Here is a 24,492-nt window from a genome sequence, read left to right as displayed (position 1 = left end):
TCACCCTAAAAGTAATAGTGTTTCACAATTGACTTGACTGTATGTTCAAACAGCTTATTTTGTATATTAGGTCTGTTGCTACAATGTATGAAGGAATTAAACAGAAGAGGCATCATGCTTGACTCTCTTTTGCGTATGGCCCAGACAGTTATGTAGCGTGAGATCCATGCTTCTTCCTAGCATTAGCCCAGCCCTGCTCTAACCTCTTGATTCTCTTTGACCAGTTCAGGGACGTTTAGGCTGAAATGCTTGCCAGCTCCTGGAGGTCCCACTTACGTCTCATACAGGTGGCCCCCCTCCACGCGCTGCTCCACATAGGCCAGCTGACGCACATGCAGTGTGGAGTGGGGAAATGCTGCGTGCATCCAGGGCAGCCCCAGTACTGACATCAGGATGTTGATGAAGCCGGACAGCATCAAGTCCCAGTGGTAGGCTGTGCCTTTCAGGAGCCTGAAGCACACAGAGCGCAGGTTCAGTCCTCCAGGTATGCTGCATTCGTACTTGTGCAAGAAATGCTGGCACATCATTGCAGACACTGCTGTCACAATTTAAACTTGGTTAAAAACTAATCATTGATATTTGATTATATTGCTGTTTAGAATGACAGATTGGCTCCATTATTCTAGATCAGTTGCTGTAGCTGATATTACTTAACATTCAAATAGCATATTTGCCAGTAGTTTGGCTCTACTCAATATCAGCTGCCAGGAAATTCATCATATTGGAAGAAGACCAGTTATAATTAATTTAGTTCCTGCACAAACTATGACAGAGTGGTCATGCTTTATGTTGTTTATGTTATGACTTTGTTTAATTAGTTTCTGTTTTCTGTTTTTTCATGTGATTGCCCATTCTTCTGACTTGTGGTATGTTTTCTATATTTTCCTACATCATTCTTAGAAATGAACATAACTTTCGTTAAAAAGTATCAACTTTCACAAAATAATAATCTTCACTGCAGATTAACAAGTAAAGGTTTATTCCAAGTTGAAAAGAAAAGAGAAACAATGTCTCAGCTGTGGAGCCTCCTTCAGGTGTGGGGGAGAGAGGAAAACCAGCAGTAGAAAAAGTATGAGAGAATAGAAGCCAGGAGTGGAGAGAAGGTGGGAGCAGGAGAGGAGGTGGGAGCAGAGTCTACACTCAGGTGGTGTGAAGTCGAGAGAGGTGATGAGAGGTGTGAAGTCAAAACCTGCAAATGAATAGAGAGGATTTAGAAGGAAACGAGTCTGTCATTGAGAGAACTTGACACACCTGAAGAAGGCTCCACGGCCGAAACGTTGTGTTCTCTTTCTTCTTTTTTTCAGCATGGAATAAACCTATTACTTGTTCCTTTGTCTGAATTAGTTGACTGTGAATTGACTAAACTGTGAATAAGATCTTATCTGCTATTTTTTATTTTTAGGAATATTTTATGGGAAGAGAATTATTATTTAGCAAAGTGATAACGTTTTATAAATGTTGCCTGTGCATGACAAGGTGAAGACAGAAGGGTCTGCAGCAGCTCCGAGCAGGTACCTGTTCTCGGGGGCATTGGTGAGTGACACCACGATGTTCTGGTCAATGAAGATGAGCAGCGCCAGGAGGAAGCCCACCCCCATGGCACTTAGCACAGACATGGGAGAGAGGAGGCTGAAAGGAGCCACGTTGAATAGGTTCCCCTCATGAAAATTAAAGACTGGAACTGTAAGACACAAGAAAGGAGTGAGGCCTTTTTACAGGCTGTACTGTATGTTTTGGTGTAGTAGGTTTATCTAATTCACACATAACAGGAGAAATATACTGTACAGTACTCTTTTTTAAATTATTAGGGCATAAATACATTGGTACAGTGGTTAACATTGCTGCCTCACAGTGCATCGGTTTCCTCCCACAGTCCAAATACTAGAAGGTTAATTAGCTACTGGGAACATTAGCTATGGTGTATAAACATACATTTACCACTGCTGCACACCCCATTTATACCAATCCAAAACTTAATTGCACTCTTATACAAATTAACCAGTTCTAATATGATCCCGATTTGGCTACCAGCAGTTTAGAAGATGTGAAGTGACCTCTAGTGGCAGATCTGTGCAATTACAGCCCTTCCTACAGACGGCCTGCCACATGTACTGCAGTAAAATGATATTGGCACAATTAAGCAATATAGTGCTCAGAAAGAAGGAGTGTGGAAATACTGACGGTCAATATCGATGAACACATATGAACCCACGAAGGAGAAGATGAGCACAGAGATGGGCAGAGCACAGTCCGACAGCACCTCTCTCACTTTGGCATGCAGGAAGGGGCTACAAAACCAGAAAAAACACATTGAGTGTCAGGCATTGGGAGGGACGCATCTCCTCACATTATAATCTGAAATAAACAGGTCATTCATTTAACTGAAATAGATAAGCATTATAATAATATGAAGTAGTTCAGGTGGGTAGCTGTGTCCGCATGTGTAGGCGGCAAAGGAACAAGTAATAGGTTTATTCCAGCTGAAATGAGGACCTTGCAATTGCACTGCCTCACCTCCTCTTGAACTGGTACAGGGTGTAGCCGAGCCATAGGGTCCCCAGCATGAGCAGCAGGCACAGCACTGGCCTCTCGCGGGAGCACAGGATAACGAGGTCCTCCAGTGCCATGCTCTCACTCCGGTTCCAGAGTGACAGTCCAGGCACCCTCACAGTGCTTCCGTTCAGCAGCAGCCAGGGGGCGTGGTAATACTTGTGGAAGACTGACAGAGGGGGGCAGACATTGCAGAGAATGAAGCTTGGAGAAGACATACTGGGTTAGCATTTCAGCAGCACTTAACAGCAAAGGCAACAGCACTTCGGCTAAGCAAACCATTGTTTCTTTAGCTCACATACTATAAGAAAATAAAGCAGAATTGTCTGTACCTGATGAGAAATTAGACCAACATTTGAGCAAAGACTAACATTAAAGTGAAACTATTGCTAGCTGAAGGAAAAACTGGACCTTGCTTTGTGATGCCACATATAGGCATTCTGGTAAAAAAAAAAGTCAAATGTATGATTCAGAATAAAACTATATATTGTACTTGTCTGACCCGCTCAGAATAAAGCCAGTGTCCAGGACAGCCTGGTGTCTCCTGAGTGTCTGTCTACCTGAGCTCTCAGTTACATAGTGGGTCATATTATTTGTTTAGCTGCATAAGTGCGATATTTCTAATCTGTCTCTGATGTTTTTCTAGATATGAAAATTTAATGAAGTGAATGTTTTTAATAACTAAATGTAAAAAACCTTAAGAAAGTCTTGCATACAGTGTGTCATAAAAAATATAGAAATAGCAGTAGGTGAATCATTTCATTCACTACTCACATTGGAACAAAAAAAAAGAAGACATGAGGAGAGCCAGGAATTGAACTGAGTTTGAGACCCCTGGCATATAACACAATGTGTGCAAAACAATGCACAGAATAGTTTCACGAGGAATAACAACACCCAATCAGATCATATGTCATCTTTACTGAAAAGTTAAGAACAGGCAGCTATGGCATAACTCGCTGGACATACAGTAGGAGAAGGGAATCAGTTAACCAAGGGGTCCACTCAGAGAGGGAGAGGGGCTGGAGGTGCAAAAGGAAAATGAAAGTCAGGAAGAAAGAGGGTTTTCCTGTGGTTTCCGGACAGCATTTCAGGAAGTGACTTCATGGAGGATGTACTAAGTACAGCATCAGTGTTGAAGGACGACTGTGTTACTGCCATTTCTCCCAAACCTTAATTAAAAGTTCAATTTACAAATTGTGAACAGTTTGCTGCAATTCTACAAAATAAGACCACAGAAGAATGATCAAGTGATATATTGTATTGAATTTTATATTTTTATGTTATTTTTGTACTCAATTAAGTGCCAATAACACTTGTACCTTAGTCAATCAGTGCCAGAGTCGATCATTACATGAGTAAATCATGCAAATGTTGTTTTAACCTAATGTAAATATGGATATTTCTGAACCTCTCTGATTTCAAAATCTCCAGAAAATGTTATAAAGCAGGATTAATCCCCATTCATATCCATTAAGACTGCCCCTCTGTCAGAGGAATGTCGCAGCCCCTCTCCCCTCTTCTCTTTATCTGAAACATTAAGCATTAGTGTTCCTTTCTACTCTTTTTCTTCTGTGATGTCTATTTTGTGCCTGGTCTTGTAGAAGACTTAACAAAAGAGTAATAGGTTAAAAAGACAGATGTGTTCTGAAGTGTTCTTACTTTTGAAGGTGCCTTTCACAGCATCCCCCACAAAGGCAACAGAAATGAAAAGTGCTATGACCTCTTCTGTAGATCTGAAAGACAAAATAATCCTCAGAAAAATAAATAAGTCATCACTGAACAGACATACATTATTCAGGATTTTCTTCAGTAGCATGGAACTGAATAACATTAGAATAGTTAGTCATCACCTTGAAGTTTCTTAATCTCCTTCTGTCTGATGAAAAGCCCCAGACAAAGCTATAACTTAGTCAAGCCAAAGCAAACCCCAGAGACAATCTGGTGCTCTGCATAGCTCTGTACAGTACATGTAAAACATAGGCTTCAGCTCAGCATTAACATCAGTGATTTGTTCTATACATGTCAATTTGAATTGAAAATTTTTGGATGGTATATAAATATTGTAAAAACTTGTTTTTGTAAGAATAATTAATCTGAAAATCTAAAAACATTTGGGCTCTAGTGCTTTCTTGCTACTCAGGCTCTACAATCATGAAAAAATAAAAACATATTGGTTTCTTTGTTTACTTTCACAAAGTACTTTCAGATTATGTTGAGTTTGACTTTTTCAAACCTGTTGCTTGTATTTTGGTTACTAATATACCATGTTAAGTTACATATAATTTAATTGAGGAGACACTTCCTATCTTTATAATTTATTGCATTATTGCATTGCATTTTGTTGCCATCCTACACTTTAAGAAGCAGTTATTTTAGGAAACTGAACATCACAGGAACAACTATAGACTCTGAGTCAAGTTATTTTGGATTTCCACTGCTAATGACTGGAACAAGGAGGAGGAACAGGGAGCTGGAACTGTCCACCTGCATATCCGAGAAATTTTTCAGTTGTGGTGATAAAACATTTCTTCCTGACCTTTGTGCTTATTAACACAGCCCTGTTCTGCTCATGTCTGTCAATATTGTTTTCATTTTTGTTTTCTTTCTCTCACTGCTTCTCTACTCTGCTACAGTGGTATGAAGCCTCATGGCCAGGTCATCACTGTACAGGAAAATCTGTTCTCAACTTAATTATCTGGTTAAATAAATGATTATTACAACATAAGAGGGTCAGCTGTATTGTCTTATACAGCTGTTAAAGGTATCTAAATGCATTACTTCCCAAAAACACACATACAGTAGTATAAGCATTCTCAGCAAGCCAGTCATAACTTTCCAAAGCTACGAACTGAACTCCAGAATACAAGACCTTCAGAACAAGATAGAAACTTATACAGTGTTGGGGCAGTGTGAGTTAATTGACTGAGATATACAAACTCACTGACAGGGCCTTGGAGGCTAACAGACTGACTAAAACCAACTGAGAGGCTGACTGATGGAGAGGCTGGACGGACTGACCGTTTGAAGAGCTTCATCAGCAGGCTGGCATTGAAGATGCCTCCCAGAATGAGGAAGAAGCTGTTCCACAGGCCAATGCAGGCGTAGAAGGCAGGGAAGTTCAAGTTATACTCATCACAGATTTCCCTGATAACTGCAAGACAACTGTGAGTGAGCATTGCCTCCTGTTAACACAAGAACAGACAGCACTGCCAATCTGCTTACTGTCAGCACTGCCCTTTCCTGACATGTCCTGGGCAGGCTGGTTCTGAGAACAGGAGGCAGCTCTTTACAAAAATGGTTTTGGGAGTTTAACTCAACCCCCTAACTCTATCAATGTGCTGCATGCAGTCAGGTTCAAATCAATCAGTACAAGTGGAGTTCTCCTGCCCAGACCGTTACCCTTGGACCTCCCCACTGGTTGGTCTGTAATGCAACAGACAGGGGAGAATTCTGCATGTCTGCGCAACAAGCTCACTCATGTCCATCAGAGTGGTCAGCACAAGCCCTTGATTCACTGATCACAGGGGACTCGGCTCCACTGCTGCAGAGTCCCCCTGAGGTGTTATTCTAACAAAGAAACAAGTAATAGGTTTATTCCATGCTGAAAAAAAGAAGAAAGAGAACACAACGTTTCGGCCGTGGAGCCTTCTTCAGGTGTCTCCACGGCCGAAAGGTGGCTCCACGGCCGAAACGTTGTGTTCTCTTTCTTCTTTTTTTCAGCATGGAATAAACCTATTACTTGTTCCTTTGCAGCCTACGCATGCTGACGCAGCTACCCACCTGAACTGTTATTCTAACATACCCATTGCAGGAAGGCAAAGGTATCTTGAGGCATATGGGTTCCTTTCTGTGTCTTTCATGATTTTCACCAGTCTGGATATTCAGCAGGTTGAATCACCTTATCATCTATGCCAAATCAGCTTACTAATAAAATATTTATAAGCTTTACTTTTCTAAAAACACATACTGTACATAGATTGATGCATTTGTTTTGATGCTTAATATGTTTATGTACCGCATAGTATATGTTTGGGTGCACTCTTCAGTGCTTCTTATACCGAGCCATTACAGATCCTGGCATTGGAAGGGACCTTGATGAAGGAATAAAACGCAAAACTCCAATTACTAGACAGAGAAATGGGGAGACAGACTCCAGTTTCTGCGGTGTCATCACTGACCAGCTATCTTCCATTCATTCGCAGCTCACACAGGCAGAGAGCAGAGCAAAACATTACCGCTGATGAAGATGGCAAGGGGGGCTGTGGTCAGTGGGATGACCAGTGGGGACCCAGCAAACAGAGAATAGATGATGCCTCCAATGCTCTGTCCGATAATGGTCTTCCGTACGTCTGTGAAGAGGGAAAACAGGGCTGAGAAACACTGACAGGTACAATGACCACCTCCACATCACCTGGTGACTTCTTCCCTAAGCACTGAGCCATACTACAGCTTCTCTTTATTTGCACATTTAAATGATCATGTTTAAATAATTGCTCTATATAGACTAATGTTTATATTACATTTTCTAAAAAATCCATTCCTAATTAAAAGATACCCAATTTCTGTATCTTAGTTAGGTCGTATATCTTATTTATGAAATTTTGATAGATCCTACATTTATTTTCTGATGGCTTACCAGAATAAAAATTGAATTTACATTTCAGATAATTATTTAAATTATTTTTTCCAATGGCAACGTTTACAATTTCAGTCATATTTCTCATTCTGACAAATGCTACGTACCTTTTTTGCTAACGTTTGCTCCATCTAAACTAAAGCTGCCTGACACACTGTGTCAACTCATTCAAGCAAAATCTTTGTCTATAAACTAAATAACCTCCAGCTCCTCTCATGCCTCTGCAGCCTCTTTCACCGACTCAGCGCTTCCTGTTCCTCTTGTCTGACTTCACCTCTGAGATTCTGATCTTTGGCATTAAAACCTCTCTAGTAACACCAGAGCCTAAAACCTAATCTGGTTTTGGATCATTTCTGGCCAATATTGAATTTGCCTTTTCTGTGCTGCAGCAACGTAACTAAATAAAGTTTAGAAAGACCGTTTGTCTTGCTTCACAACATCATTGTGAGGGTTTGCATTTTCTGACAACAGCAACTGCAAAACTAATAGTGTGCCAAATGTTCTATGAATGTATCGCAAGCAAATGTCATTGTAATAAAGAAATTATATTGAAATGAATATCACAATTTTTTACTTCACAAGCAGCAGGTTTTAGCTTAGCGGTTTCAACTTAGAAATGACTTATGTATTGTTATGAGTGTCAAATGCCAGACACTGGCACCTAGATCCAAAGGGGAGTCACTCACCAATCTCCCCCCGTGTGCTCTCATCATTCAGAGACCCGAAGGCGATGGCTGGGAGCAGGATGGCGATATACAGAAAGATGGCAGTGGTGGTATATTTCAGAAGTGTCTTGTTGCTCCCAACAATTCCTGGAGAAAAGAGCAAGAGTGAGGTATTCTAAAGGGGTTGATTCAGAACTGCAAGAGGAGTAGGCTCACCTTCAGCTTGGATAAGAGGCCCCACAGACACAAGTAAGTGAATTTAGTGCAGGTGTGTTTAGGTTTGAAAGTACAGTAGGTAACATGTTTTTGCAGTCATGGAAGATGTGGTGTCTGGAACAAGATGTAGGCAAACCTCAGTCTCTGCTGTCCATAAAAAAGGACTGTAGAAGATTCAGGGATCACTGAGCTAATGAGCTAATAGCATTACAGGGCTCAATGGCATTAAGCCAGATAACTCAAGTGAGAACAAACTCATATCTGCAATGAGAGAGAGTGGACCTATTTACATAGAGCACTTAGTCAAGCACCTTGCTCAAAGGGAAGACAGCAGCACCTTGCTGGGATTTGACCTGTGAATCTGGAGCCCAGAGGCCTGGAAACTGCTCCACACTGCTGCCTGTTGCAGAACACTGACATTGTTCCCTCTGAACCTGGATAGCATGTACTTTTTTTATTTGACTCTCAAGAGTTTCTTCTGAAAAGTAAACTTTTAACTTTCTTTATTTTCTGTACTGAAACTAAATGAATTTATGAATTTAAATTAAATGAATTTGAGCTCTTTATAAATTTTCTTTGTGAAATATTTATAAAAAGTCAATTAAATGTAGAAAAGAGAATACGTTCATTGCAGGATGGGGTATTTGGTTTATATAACAAAAATATATTAAATCTAAAGAAAATCAGGTGGATATTCATCTCGGATGAGTGACTGAAGCCATGTTCGACAACACAAGGGAGGTGAAAGCAGGACCTACAAATAAGCTATGAGGGTCCAGATTATGCAACTACTAACTACTTTAGTCAAAGATAAGTTAACATGGAGAAGTTCTTAGGTGTTGTTGTGAAGAGCTCTGAATCTCAATGCGCTCTCAGTAGATTCCCAGATTTCGCAGGGCCTCCCTGTACATATCAAGAGTGACACCGAGAGAAGGCGCTGTCCATGGTGCTGAAGAAGCGCTGATAAAGAAGGGTCCATGCCAAGGTGCTGCCTGCAGTCTTTCCCCAGAGAACCACAGGGACCGTGCTACTAATGTCCTCAGTGAGCCAGACACCAGCAGTGGATGTGAGACAGTAGGCAGAAAGTTGAACAAATCCCATTATCATGGGTGCGCTTCCTGCTTTTCATTCTTTTTTAATTTCTCTAGGTTAGCTTGATGTTGTATAATAATCGTTATGCCATGTAGAAACTGTTTCTAATCTCTCAGTTTTAACATCTTCAAATAGAGAAGAAAGGATTATTTTCCAAAAGATTTCTTTGTTTTTTATGCGGCTTCTTGGCACAAAAGCACAAATCCAAATACCGTCTGTGAAGTCAGAGGTATAAAGAGGCAGCCGTCGACAGAAGTCTTCATAAATACCCCTGCCAGCCCTCAGGAAGTCCCTGTACTAAAGAGAGAGACAGAACCTGTTCAGATCATGAATATGGGGTGTTAAATTAGCAATCACGATTTAATACGGCAACAGCAACAATAACACCACTGAATTTATTTGAGTTTATTTGCACCATGTACTATAACAAACACAAATTTAGAAAGAATATGTTTCTTTTTGTCATTGCTGTGCCTTCTTACAACAGTTTTTTTTCTAAACAGGTTGGAATTCCAGAACAATATTCCAGGCCATATGTCAAAATAAAGAAATAAACTTAAGTCCTCAGGCTCACTTTCACAGGAATTGTCTGCTATTAAAATGCTACATATCCTGAAATTATTAGTGACTTTAAGGCTTTATGCAGACACAGAATTAAACTCCATTGAAGATTAGAATGGAAGCATATTTTTCCATTTTACCTACTTTTATCAAGAGAAATGTCCTATACAGTATATTGTGGTATTTAAAGAATTTAAGACACTTCTACATTGACTATGCCTTGAAGGGTTGATGCGGTTTCTCTAACATGCTCACTGCACAGAGCCCTGTACATATACAGTATATCACTCTCTATCTGGGGATCACTATGCTCATTATACACTGTCGTTCTCTACTGCACCTGTTACTGCTGTCCGCAGTTAACTGTGGTTTTAGGTGAGGTTGTATTTTGCATTTCATCCTTTTTTATGAAAATCGCCAGATTGTATCTAATTTAGCACATCAAGGTCTTAATTCCCTTGTACCATACGGATCATTGCAAAGACCCAATGACTGATGCCCTTTGGAAATGTACTGCCCATTAGAAAAGTCTCCTCTCAGAACCTGGTGAGTTCTAATGTGCAGTTGGTTAAACACTGTAAATCTCATAAAGCAGTTCAAGTCCCTTTAAACATGATCTCTGTAGCATTTTTATACCCCAGGGAAATTGGAAATTTTCAGAGACCTCCTTAGTTCTGGAAGCTCCCATTATACATCCAAAGAAGAGGCAGTAATTGTACATTTGTCTCTCACATACTGTAACTGCTTATCTAATTCAGGGTCACGGTGGGCCAGAGCCTATTCTGGAAAGCACTGCCACCCCGCAGCGCTCAGCCCCTGGGTACAATTCCTGAGGCGCTCTATTTGCATAGAGTTTGTATGTTCTCCCCATGTTCACACAAGTTTCCTTTGGATGCTCCACTTTTCTCCCACAGTTCAAAGTCATGCTATTAGTGTAATTGATGTCTGTTCAAAATTGGCCCTCTTGTGTGTGTGTCTAAGCGGCCCTGCGATGAGCTGGCGTCCCACCCAGGGTGTACCCTGCCGCTCATTGCTGCCAGATTAGGCTCTGGCTCCCCACAACCCTGTATTGAATAGAAAACAGGCAGATGGAAGAGCTCATGAGACGATGGTACACTTGAATAACTAATACAAATGCCCAACTCTTAATTTAAACTATATAACAAGTAATAAAGAAATCTCATACTTGACTTTTATTGATTCAAAGATCATTAACATCTGGAAAGTGTAATCTGCAAGCTGAACAAGATTTTTACAGATTTGGTTAGCTTAAACTATAAATCTAGGCTTAGCTTAAAATAAATTTGCTTACTAAACTATGAATGAATCAGTAACGTGTTTTGAAAGAGCTGACTTCTTTGTTCTGCACATCACAATGAAATTGAACTGGATTGAACAAAGGAGACTACAAGGTGACCTGCTCGAAATCCTCAAAGGTCTTGACAAAGTCCACCTAGAGAATGAACACTGAAACACAAACCACAGGACACAAGCCCTAGGCAGCAGTGCCCAAACTACAGAAACTGTGTACTGTCTGTGCACTTCAGACTGAGAATTGAAGGTACTTCCTTACAGAAAGGGTTGTGGGAGCATGGAAGAAGTTACCCAACCATGTTGTTGGAGCCAGTATCTTGGCCTCTTTCAAGACATGACTGGATGACCCTGGATCAATGAACTACTAGCTATCAGCCAGGCTTCTCATGTCCTCTCTTGACTGTACCGTGAGGGGCTTGTGCCTGTGAGGGTCGGTCTCCTCCTGCGTGGTGGCGGGCTGCTGGTTGGCGCAAGTGAGCCGGTGACGCTGCTGCACCAGAGCTTCCTTAAACTCCTCCTGTGTCTTAGTCTCCAGCAGCTTCTGCCTGAAGGAGATGTCGGAGAACATGGTGGCAAAGGTGCGCCCCAGCTCCATGGCCGTCTTGGTGCTTTTCTGGAAGGCAAAACAGAAGCAATCAATTCACAGAGGAGTGAAAATAAAAATAGTCAATGCCATCTGGATGGGCCTGAATTATATTCCAACCTTCCTTTTCAAGTTTTCTTCCTTTGGTAGTGACACAGGAGATTTACATGCATTGCATATGTGATCAAATTCTTTCTTTACAGAGATCTATAACTAAATGTCTTTACTGGTGTTTACTGGAATATTCCTGGGAGAAATCACATTGATTGTAAATAAAATTATTTTTGATATCTCCACAATATGTACTGTATTGCACTACATTTGTATTGTGTATACTGTATACACATGAAAATTCAAACTTTGTGGGAGTCTGGAACAAGTTACCCAACTATATTGTTGAAGCCAATACCCTGCTTTCTTTCAAGAAACAGCGGGATGAGATCCTCACATCAATTAGGGACTAAACTTTTAATAAGCTAAATGGGCCCAAAGGCTTCCTCTCATTCTTAATGTGGCTGAAACATGTTTCTACAGAATGTGTTTTGTACCATTGATATTTTTAATGACAGGACCCTGGAAATTTCATTGGCCAGCCAGGCTCTTTCCTTCCACAAAACAGTGGATACTGATCTATTTCAGATTCTAATGAAAATATCATAAAAGTGTCAATTCATTGCATGTTGCTGTGTGATTTGATATGTAATTCTGACTTGCTATTCTTTAAAAGCAAGCATTCAAACAACTAGAGAATAAACAATCGATAAAATCATCCAATGAAAGTGATTAGGAACTCACTAAAGCAGAGACATTCAGACACCCCTGTGATTTTCTGCATTCTCACTTATGTGTTGAGGATCAGTGTGTAGCAAACAGTTACCATTTTGTAAGGAGCCAGGATGAGAATGATATATCGGACTTCACAGCAGTTCTCTCCCCAGTTCTGAGGTCTTTCCAGCCTAGAGATGCAGACATGTCGTCTTTGAAGGCTCTTTACACTGCAGCTGCACAGAGGAAACACAACATCAGTAGCGAGTTGTCCCTGCCAGCCCATCAAGGTTGTAATTGTCCTAGATCTGTTACCTCGGGTGCGGGTTGAATGTGTACTTTAAAATAAAATTAACATTTCGTCTGGTTTCTATTGGCTCTGTCTTGGTCAGATGTACAGATTTACACTCCAACGACACCACACATGTATATATACTGTATAACAAATATCCTGCTGGCATTGTGGGCAGAATCCACTAATCCTGGAACTGCTCAGGGATACATACAGGAGTTCCAGACCCCGGACTTGGCGGGATATTTGCAGGTGCCTTGGAGAGCTTACAAGGGAATCACACAAGATTGGTTTGTGTTCAAGAGGTGTTTCAATGCTGGTTATCTTAATCTTTATAATCTGAGCTGAAATTCTTTTGTTGTTTTTAGAGAAGTAAAGGTTCCTCTCATAATTAATGCCATTTCTATTTACAAGTTATAGAATAATACTCTTTTCAGCAGAGCATGATGTTGTTGTATTACACCAAGGAGAGCACTGTTCCAATTACTCAACAGCATCCAAGCTGCAAACCTGCAAGCCACATGTTAACAAGCTGATGAGTGTACAAGTGCTCTTGAATTATGGAGGCACTTCTTTATCAAAGAGTCTGAGAGCTGAATCTTGTATAAAGGGTAGGGAATGTTCTTTGAGCAATGGATGAAAACATTCAATTCAAAATACTTTATTCAACTCCAGCAGCAATTTAAGCAGCCAGCGGTAGAACACATAACACTAAAAAACAACATTGCTAAGAAAAGAAGAATATACATAAATAAAAACAGCAAATGGACCATGAGAGTGATTGAAAGTAACAGTGTGAAGTACAGTATTTAAGAAGTTATTAAAGTACTATACATGCAAATCTGTAGAGGGGGCTCTGTCCAATAGACATCAGATTGACTTTTTTTAGTCACTGTTTGCAAGCCTGAAGGCCTTTTGGAACAAAGCTAAATTTTCTTATGCAAAGGAACAAGTAATAGGTTTATTCCATGCTGAAAAGAGAAGAGAAAACACAACGTTTCGGCTGTGAAGCCTTCTTCAGGTGTGAAAGAAGGCTGAATCTGTCCATAGACCTGCAGACCTGCTTCTTTTTCAGAAGGGTAGAAACAATTTCAGAGACAATGATAGTTTTGTTCCTTTTCCTAATATGAAATATTTGTCAGAACTTCCTCAAGTTCTAACAAATTCTCAATATTTATATCTGCAGGGCCTGCAAATGACAGTGCCTTAATTTATACAATTTACATTAAGAATAAATTATAATAAATTAATGAATCTGATGAATGAGTTATAGGAGCCATGCATGTTTCTCCCAGTGCCCTACTCACAGAATGCAAAGCCAGGACTGCTGGTACTGGACTCCTGTGGCTGTAGCGGTCACGCCCTGGATGGTCTCGGACAGCAGATGGACTGTGGGGAGACATAAGGCAACAGCCCATTGTTCTCACGATGCCACACTCACCCATGAATAGGGATGATAAATCCAAACCAATGAGCTATAAGTCGTACTGCATTATTGAATTGGATATGTATCCAATTTAAAACTCCAAAAAGTGAGACTTTTATGACATGTACAGTTATTTAGCAATTAAAAGTTCTTTGAGCAAGCAACGACTCTAATGGATGCTATAATGGATGGTATTTTTAGATTTTCAGATGGCTATGGTTAAATATCCTCATGAATCACATAACTGGTTAGACATTAAACCAAGGTCATGACTGTTTTGTCAAGAAATGTCCCATGGCTAGTTTGCAAGACGAAGGGATGAAGTCGACTTCAGGGACTTCATAAGGGACTGTAAGGGACTTACAGGGATGAAGTCATACAGCTGCTTAGGTGGTGTCATAGCAATAACCTGGACTTGAACATAAACAAAATGAAAGAGCTTATAGTGGACTTTCGGAGACACAGGCCACACACTCACAGCCCACTCAGTATTGATGGAACAGAAGTGGAAACAGTCACCAGCTTTAGGTTTTTGGGAATTCACATTTCTAATGATTTAACCTGGACTGTGAACACTGACTCTATCTTGAAGAAGGTTCAGCAGTGCCTTTATTTCTTGAGGTGCTTCAAGACCTTTGTTGGTGAACTTCTACCGCTGCACCATCAAGAGCGTCATCACCAATGGGATCACCGTGTGGTACGGCAACACCTCTTCTCGAGAGAGAAAGGCACTGCAGAGAATGGTGAATGTGGCCCAGAAGATCATCGGCTGTGGTCTCACAGAGATTAAACAGCTCTATGAGGACCGCTGCCATGGTAGAATTCTGACCATCACAGAGGACATTAACCACCCCGGGCATGAGCTCCTCACCCCACTGCCCTCAGGAGATACAAGAGTATATGGACACTTACAGTACCACCAGATTCCTCAATAGCTTCTATCCACAAGCAGTGTGATTGTCGAACACATTTAGCCATGCCCCTCAGACCACATCTACACCATCTACCTCATTATGATTTCTTATTTATTGCACATCTCCAGTCATTGTTTACACGTCTGCATTGTTTACATTCAAGCTGTTTAATTGATCATTGTTGATGCATTATCATAACTTTGTGCTTTTACACTTGTTTTAACAATCGAGAGACTTTCTGTAAGTAAGAATTCCATTGTACCAGTACATGTACTGTACCGGTTACATACGGCAATAAAGTTCAAGTTCAAGAGTAAGGGTTTTAACCTGGAGTCCTGGCTAAATTCCACTCTGAGATTGTACAGTCTGACCTAAAGCTCCCTTAATCCAGCAGTGATGCTCACTTTGCAAAACTGCAGGCCTAAAACTGCAACCTGCATGTTGTATGCTGTGCAAGTTCAAAAGGCGAATAGTTGAGTTTGTATTTGTCAAGAAGCACAGCATAAATATTTTAAATGTATTTATTTCCTGTATAGAAGAATACGTCTGAGCTACTCTGTTTCTGTGTCTGCAATTTTCAGATTCCTCTGTGTGTTCTGGATGATGTGTGTTGCCATGGCAGTGGTGTTTTGGAAGTGAGGGAGACTACTTTGAACTGTGATCACTTGAGCAATTTCATAATACCCAGCAGGCACACAAAATAAGAATGCTTGCTATTTTGAGTACTGTCAAACTAATAACACAGTTTGAAAACAGATGTCTCTCTGCCTAATTGGTTTATTCAATGTCAGATGGACACAGTAGACAACACGTTGCCAGGAGCATTATCACAACAATAATTGAGAGCGAAATAAAATACAGGTAGATGGTATTTGTGTTTTTGTATGGAGCCCCACTAGCTCAATGTATTACATGATTTGTTTTCTGAAAATGCTTGCCAGTGATCAAAATAACTTTTTGGTTTTTAGAACTGAACTAAAGAATTATCAAATTTTGCCAAAAAGTCACACAACAGTATAAATACAGTACAAGCTGTTAAACTCTCCAGATTGCAAATAAGGCATTCTAAGATAAAATGCTCACTAAAGTGGAGACAGTGCCTGTTAATCTACTGAAAACAAACAGCCAATGCACTGTATTGTGCACTTTTATCGCATCATTCCTCAACACAAATTAATCTTACTTTGCTTAGTTTCAAAATTAGTTTGAAATTTACGTTACAAGCGAACACTAGGGGCAATTTTTACCATACATAGCATATAAAAACATGCTAAAAGCAACAATAAACATGTAAGAAGCAGGAGTATTAGTGCACAATGAGTTGGAAAACAGGGAAAATTATTTTGCACACAGCAAACATTATGTGCCACAGCAAACATTCTTAAAAGTGGAATTCTGAGTTAACTGAAGAATTTGTTATAGTATGTTTGTTATATATGCGGCTGAGGTCCCTGCTATTCACAGGGAAGGGCGGTGACGTCACCACGCTGGTAAACTGGCTCGCACAACCTGTAAAGTCAGCCGTATGCGTTACAATACTTTTTCTCAGCACTTAATACTGTTTCTGAGCAAGAACTGTATAAGTAGCAAAGGGAACTCAAAATGATTTAGAAACCACATGAACATACTCTGAGAAGAGGAAGCACTCCTGGTTTCTATCAAAAAAGATCTGAATGAGATCTTTGGGTCAGATGTCTCTTGCCTTCCAGAGGGGCTAGTTGCCAAATGGCCTCCTCTCCTCTGTAACCTTTCTTTTGTGCCTATTTCTTGCACCGTAAATAAACCAGAGGAAAGACACAGCCTCTTTGAATGTGCGGCCTTCGGAGTATGGGCATTCTGGAGAAGGTGCTGCACTGTCTTTTACAGAAGCAGTGATAATAATCATCTAATAAACAGTAAAAATGTTTATCACAGGAAACATGTGAAGCCATTGCTGTGGGGAAACAAGCTTTTAACAGACTGATGCCACACTCCAGAGCAATTTCACAGCAATTCAAGTGCATGTGACTATCTGCTTTGGGTCACAGACCTTGCCACTCAAGGTCAGGTGATTGAAACAGCCAAGGAGAAGGATCATCGTCTTGCAAATCAGAGCAGAGATAGATGAGGATGAGACTTATCAAGACCTTAGCAAGGACAGCATTTCACAACAAGAGGGAAAAAACCCTTCAGAAGTGCATATGGAACTATATCATTGTGCTTTTAAAAACCACTTCAGTTTAGTTAATCATTTTAACTAGCACAAATATTACAACATATTTTTGAATATTTTGGTCTTCTTAAGGGGTCGCACAGTGGACCGGATTGCTGCTTCACAGTGCTGGGGCCCTGGGTTCTATTCCAGACCTGGGGTGCTACTGTATCTGCGTGGAGTCTGTATGTTCACCCCACAATCATCCGGGTTTCCTCTCACAGTCCAAAGACATACTGGTACATCAACTGGCTTGTGGAAAAATGAGCCCTGGTGTGAGTGAGTGTGTCTCTGTATCTGTGTGTCTGCCCTGCAGTGGACTGCAATGGTCCCGTCCAGGGTGTATCTTGCCTTGTTCCCAATGATTGCCAAGATAAGCTCTGGAATTGGGTGGTTCCTATCTCAAAGCTGAATTGCATAAAGTGGTTAAAAAACTGACAGAGGAACAAAACTTCATTTTAGACCTAATACAGTAATGAATTAATTAATCCATTATTGACTAGATTAATAATGCAAATTAACTCAATTGTTTGAAAAATGAAAAATGGTGTTTGATTTTGAGTCACTTTGTCAGTGAACGATGCTAGAATTACAATGATTCTGGAAATCATGAATGAATTGAGACCTGCTCATCAGGTTTTCTGATCAACATGTATATATTTGTGTTGCAGCATGCACTCACACTATCTACAGTTGGATGCAAAAGTTTGGGCACCCCTGGCCAAATTACATGTTCTGTTGAGTTTCTAAGTGAAAAGAAGTTAACACATCTGCAGCGAACAAAATTAAACTTGACATATTTCTGAAAATTTTAAATCACAGTTACTATTTATTTGCTGAATTTAACAGATTGAAACAAAATGACTCTTCCATGCAGATTATGTTTGTGCAAGCAACGCTGCACAGTGGACTGGTGCACCACTTTTCCTGTGCCAGCTAAACTTTCCTGCAGGTCCTTTGCAGTGATATGGGGCTTTTCTTTGCATTCCTGACCAGTCTACAAGCAGTTCTATCAGAGATTTTTCTTGGTTTTCCAGATCTTGTCTTGGCACTCTTCCAGTTGATCCACTAGTGTTATTTTTGTGTAAGGTCTCAGAACTTAATTGACTCGTTAGGCCTTAATCTAAGTCAGGTGATGACAATTCCAGAACCTCTCAGGGTGTTGTGCGCACACTCAACAACCATTGGTTCCTCTAAACTGCTGACTGAGGTTAAAAAAATAAAGATAATTGACTTTTACAAAGCAGGGGAAGGCTATAAAAAGCTATTTAAACGCTTTCTGCTTGCAATTTCCAAATGCAATGTCAATGAAATGTCATTAGGAAATGGAAGTTAAGGGGAACTGTTGAAGTCAAGACAAGAATTGGAAAACCAAGAAAAATCTCTGATAGAACTGCTTGTAGACTGGTCAATAATGCAAAGCAAAATCCCCATATCACTGCAAAGGACCTGCAGGAAGGTTTAGCTGGCACAGGAGTAGTGATGCACCGGTCCACTGTGCAGCGTTGTTTGCACAAACATGATCTGCATGGAAGAGTCATCAGAAGGAAACCTTACCTGCAATCGTATCACAAAAATCAAAATCTTAAGTATGCAACACAAAACTTAGATAAGCCAGAGGCTTTTTGGAATGAGGTGCTGTGGTCTGATTAAATAAAAATTGAACTCTTTGGCTACAATCACCAAATGTAAGTTTGGAGAAAAAACGGAGAAGCATTTGAAGAAAAGAACACCTTGCCAACTGTTACGCATGGGGGTGGATCTATTATGCTTTGGGGTTGTGTGGTTGCCAGTGGCACAAGAGATATTGTACGGGTAGAGGGATTCTACTAATTATCAACAGTTCCCGGAAGCTAATGTCCCACAGTCAGTGAAGAAACTGAAGCTGAAAAGAGGTTAGATATTACAACAAAACAATGATCCAAAACATGCCTCAAAATCAACCATGAACTACTTCAAGAAACAAAAGATTAAGGTTTTGGAACGGCCTTCGCAGTTCCCAGTCTTGAATATTATTGGAAGTCTGTGGGTAGAACTCAAACATACAGTGCATGAAAGATGACCTAAGAATACTTCTGAACGAGAAGCGTTCTGCAAGGAAAAGTGCAAAAAAATTCCTAAAGCAAGAATAGAAAGAGTGTTAGCTGGCTTCAAGAAACATTTTGAAGGCTGTGATTTCTGCCAAAGGGGGTGTTACTAAGTACTGGCTGATAGGGTGCCCAAATGTTTGCACATGCCACCTTTACTATTTTATTTTTTTCAATCTGTTAAATTCAGCAAATAAATAGTAACTGCATTAAAATTTGCAGAAATATGTCAAGTTTAAGTTTGTTCACTGCAGAGGTTGTGTTAACTTCTTTTTACTTAGAAAATCAACAAAACATGTAATTTGGCCAGGGGTGCCCAAATCTTTCCATAAAACTGTACAAACACAACCAATCCAAATTTAGCAAAACAAAAATTAACGTGAAAACAATTCACTTACTTTGTTTCTGTTTTCAACATTGTCTCCTCTGAAATGTGAGATCATGAGGCACATTTTAACATAATTTGAAACAAGATAGCCAGTCACATTGTCAAGAGATTTCTGGATAAGTCCTTCAGATCAAATAGCTATTAGCAGCCAAAAAAGCTGGAAGGGCCGAATGACCTTCTCTCATTTCTAACCTTTTATACCTTTTATGAACAGTAAGTTTTTACTTGGCTCTGAAGCAAAGAGCTCTGAAACTCCCCCTCTGAGTGTTTCTAGGTATGGGTTAGGAGTCAAAAAGTGGGACACACCAGCTGTCTGAGAGCAGTAGGTTGTGAGAAGATAAAAATTCTTGTCAGAACTACATTCTCCAGGAGGCAATAAGAAATGATCTGCCATTGTTAGTCAACTAATTGGTTGGCATAAGACAACTGGTCAGGCAACCAATTAAAAAACAGGAAGCTGAGGCTCTTGGGGTTAGACTTTGCCTACTGTCAGGAAATGGGGGGCAGATCCTCTGTTACCCAAAGAGCACCAAAGGGGGAAAGTGACTTACTGTACTAACTGAGCAAATGATTTTGTAAAGGTTTGTGAAGTGTTGCAAAGAAAGAGACTTTGTTTTAGAGCCTGTAAATATCTTCGCTGCTTGGGTACTAAAATACACCAATGAAGCATACAGTAGCTAGAAGTTAAAAGAGGAGCTTAGGATTTTATTTCAGTCTGGTTTTAAGTTTTTCCTCTTACTTTCTTTAAAAGAGCACTTTTGTCTTCACCCTACAGCTTTTTTGTGTCTGTTTCACACTGACCAGCCTATCAATGCTTTTGATTACCACAGACAGCCCAGGAAGTGTCACACCAGTCTCCTGTGAGCAAGAGGGCTCTCCCTGTGGCAGTGCAGTGTTCACACAACAGTCCTCACCATTGACCTCCTGGGCGCCAGCGTCCGTGAACAGATGGCTCATAACTTCCTCAAAATTGCACCCAGGCTCAGAGGTGTGGCTCTCCTGACCCACGTAATGAAGCATCTTCTTCAGCACATCGTCCAGCGAGGCAGCAGTCTCATCCAGCAGGATACTGGCACGAGCCAAGAACCCATCCAGGTCACGATGAGCCCGGATCTCCTCCTCAAAATTCATGAGCTTCACGTACTGTAGTAGGAAAAGAGTGATGCTGGGCACAGATAAACAGGACCTCTACGCACACGCACACGCACACGCACCCCAATGGAGGCGACTAGGGAAAAAAGCATTTTAACAAACACTGGCAGTGTAATACAGAGGCACAGAGTAATAATAAAGCCAATGTAAACGTATTGTTTTACTCTTAAAAGGATGTTTTGTGACAGTAGTCTTGAGAAGGAGAAAAAGAGTTTCCACAAGGAGAAGCACAGGATGAGGCACACAGAAGTAAGCACAGACAGAATCACCTGGACAGCTTCAGGGAGGCGTTTTTTGCCCAATTTCAACGCATATTGTTGAAATTTAGAATCACCAAACAAATTTGGTCTTACCCACCTAATTTGCTCTAGTCATGTGCGTTTTTTAATGTCTCAGCTCTCAGCTGCAAACTGAGACTTCCATCTTAAAAACTCTATCATCTTTACAGGCTATACAGCCCACTACCAGAGGATCAGTGCTGACCAGAGAAGAGGTGTGACCCTCACCCACAGCTCCGCCAGCCTACACGCACCTGGCAGGTCACAGGGGCCACAGTGTAGCTGAGAGCCAGGAGAGCCATCTCATCCCATCCCACCCAGCAGTACTCAGTTAATCTGAATCCAAGGAATCCAAGTGACAGCAATCTAGTGACCTCAGCCTCGCATACCTGCATTCATACAAGAACCTTTACCAGTTCAGGCTGTTGATTATTGCAGCTAAGCCAACTGAGAAGCTGCCCTGCACTGCCTTACTAAGCCATAGAACTCCTCTCTGTTAAGAATATCTTCACAGGTCTGAAGCAAGATAAAAAACATACCTTTCTTGATGTGTTCAGCAGTACACATCCCGAAACATCTGGATCTGCCAAAAGGAATAAAATACAAACAAGCGGGTGTTTATCCTGGGTGTGGCTAAACAGGCAAGAGCAGTGGAGCTGCACACAGAGGAGGTCATCAAAATGTCACATGTGAGGTCAAAGAGTGAGGAGCAAGAACAAAGCACAATCATTAAAGATCTTATAGTAACTGCTAATTATACACAGTAAATATCAACAATAAGGCTTATTTTAATCTTGTGACACTGATTTATCATGTTCCTGATTATACACCTCCACACATTATACACCTCCCTCAGAAGATGGGCAGTGCAGCAAATCTCTGCTAACACACACACTGAGGGTAGACTGTAAGAATTTGAGGTCTCCCCGGATCACACAGCATGTTCATCACACCAGAAGCAAACCCTGATGTTGTCCTCAATATCTTTAAATGGAGAGTGTGGTTGAAGTCCCAAGAAAAAAACAATGGTATTTCAAATTATATCTAATGATTTGTGGGGCAAACAATGCTAGTTATCATGCAAATTTAAGATTCAACTAATTAACTGCCCAATTGGGAATTCATTTTTTATTTCAGTAATTTACAAGGAGGACAACGTCTTTGCCTTCTTGAACTGACAGAAGAGTGGAACAATACAGAGTACTGGCATGAACATGTGTTTATTGCATGTCCTTCAGTATTAAATATAGCACATCCTACTGCATGTTTGACAACTAGAAGGACAAATGTTTTTTTTTCCTCAAGAGAGTAATGATTTAGTTTATGCTTGTGACACTATAGCCAAAACCCAGGTCAGTTCTATAGCCCACTGCAGTGCAAAACTGGGTTAGCAGTCCTTCAATCAGATATATGAGGTGGGATTTAAACAGGGAAACAATTACAATTGTTCTTGTAAGAAAATTGGCAAAAATATCTAGTACGCTGGCTGTAGAGGACAGTTTCTAATTAAAACTCAGGAGCTCAGCCTTAAAGCCAGGGGGAATGGGATGTTTGTTCGTTTAACGAGATTCTTAGAATACAGCAAACAATGCAATCAGCCATAACCACGGGAAATCCCTCTCCAGGGTAACAGAGGACCTCCCGCTCAGTACCTCACTGGGCCACAGCCAGCACACTCTGCTGTACAGTATGTCATGTTGCAGGAACTGCAGTGATCAGCACAGTATCAACAGATACCAGGGAAAATGTTGGTTTTACTGTGCATAGAAAGTGCTCAGTCAGTGGGATCTGATCTTTGTTCCAGCCCAGGGGAATGTACTGTATGAGACCATCTGATTTAGACAGCCTCATGCAAAAGTGAAGGAACAGGGAGAAAAAAGTCTCATGACTTCATCTTGCTACACTGCCAAAATACTATCAAGCCTGAAAGCCACTATATCAATTAGTCAAGAGTTCATGAAAACACTATCCTAAATCATAGACCAATTATACTGTCAGTATAACTACTGTTAGAAAATTTTCTAACCTTATTCAGTTCTGACTCAAGAACTCAAAGACTCATGAATGAGGTTAAAGATCAGTTTTGCAATATGAAGAGTTTTATTCTCGGTTAAAAGACAATCCTAGAGATGAAGACTGCAGTTGTAGGCAGTTAGGAACTGGAGTTTGTGCTTCAATGCTACAAGTACTACCAGATGATGTTCTGTTGTTTAACTTCATCTTAACTCATTTGGAATTTCTAAATTATATTCTTACTTTTCTAGTGTATTACTTTGATTTTTCATCTGCATGCGTGTGTGTCCAACTCTAAAGCCTGTCTAAATCCCTTTTGGTGTTTTGTTCTGTGGGTACTATGACTGTTTGCTTTACATGGGTATTATGACTGTTGCCTTCCCCAATCTTGTGTCATCTGTAAAAAAAAAACACCTTCCTTATCTCACCACAGATGGAGTCATTGATCTAAATGCAAAAGTGCAGCCCTGATTTCCAGCAATGCTCCTTGCGATACTCCAAACACGTGCCTCAGACAATTTTGACCTGATTTCTTCTGCTGCATGTTTGCTCCTCTGCATTTCAATAACCTTTCATTCAATTGTGTCATTTTATGCATTTGTTTATATTCCATTTGTTTTTTATGTTTTATATTTATAATGCTGACAATGTCTTCTGAGAAATAGACCACAAAAATTATTTTGCACTCACGATAAACTGGAAAGAACTGTGAAAATGCATGGAATGAAGATATTTTAAAAGTCAGATTGCTGCTAAATGACATCAGGAATGGGGATATTTCTCTTTTCTCCTTTTAAATGTCAATTAACTTAATTGGTTAATAATTAAACCTAATTAACAATGGAAGTGAGGCCATGGGAAGCCAGGTTTGGAACAAGGAATCTGAATTGCATAACGGCAGGGATGGATGTATCACTGGAGGAAATTTAATTTTAAAAATTCATTCAACATGCCAAGAAGCATGCCAGATGTTACTAATTCACTGCCTATTAGTAAGGTACATTGGATAGGCTCAAAGCTCCTGATTACAATAACAGTAGCCTGCTGAGAGTGGATGATGAAGGTACAGTATATTACCATATATTATGATGAATACAGTATGTTTTAATTAAATAAAACTGTGCCTATATTTCTATTAAACTGGGAAAACAATCATCATCATCATTGTCATTAGCATTTATTTATTTTCTTCCCAAACAATCCCAAAGCACAATTCATACAATACAATTCATCCCCCATTGAAATGCAGCCCCATCTGGAATGATGTGGAAGAGCCATTCTGCACCAGCAGCCCCACAGCACAGCAGGTCAGGCAGAAAGTGAGAAAGTTTTATTCTCTTTTCAGCATGGAATAAACCTTTACTTG

The 24,492-nt window shown here is 40.3% G+C and overlaps 1 protein-coding gene across 1 annotated transcript in view; it reads right to left on the bottom strand.

Moving 5' to 3' along the window:
* slc4a11 (solute carrier family 4 member 11) overlaps positions 1-24,492 on the bottom strand; it is a 53,514-nt gene that overhangs the window by 8,387 nt on the left and 20,635 nt on the right. The window contains exons 4-17 of the mRNA XM_088924402.1: positions 21,653-21,696; positions 20,598-20,826; positions 13,985-14,066; positions 12,498-12,621; positions 11,444-11,650; positions 9,375-9,459; positions 7,876-8,001; positions 6,789-6,902; positions 5,572-5,704; positions 4,213-4,286; positions 2,515-2,719; positions 2,182-2,288; positions 1,516-1,681; positions 277-450 (exon numbers count right to left, since the gene is read on the bottom strand). Of these exons, the coding sequence (XP_088780528.1) occupies positions 277-450; positions 1,516-1,681; positions 2,182-2,288; positions 2,515-2,719; positions 4,213-4,286; positions 5,572-5,704; positions 6,789-6,902; positions 7,876-8,001; positions 9,375-9,459; positions 11,444-11,650; positions 12,498-12,621; positions 13,985-14,066; positions 20,598-20,826; positions 21,653-21,696 (1,870 nt within the window). The remainder of the gene's footprint in view (positions 1-276; positions 451-1,515; positions 1,682-2,181; positions 2,289-2,514; positions 2,720-4,212; positions 4,287-5,571; positions 5,705-6,788; positions 6,903-7,875; positions 8,002-9,374; positions 9,460-11,443; positions 11,651-12,497; positions 12,622-13,984; positions 14,067-20,597; positions 20,827-21,652; positions 21,697-24,492) is intronic.

This window comes from Atractosteus spatula, chromosome 1 (genome assembly GCF_055471065.1).
Source record: "Atractosteus spatula isolate fAtrSpa1 chromosome 1, fAtrSpa1.hap1, whole genome shotgun sequence".
In the NCBI taxonomy this organism is placed as follows: Eukaryota; Metazoa; Chordata; class Actinopteri; order Semionotiformes; family Lepisosteidae; genus Atractosteus; species Atractosteus spatula.
This window is presented reverse-complemented; position numbering and strand designations above follow the sequence as displayed.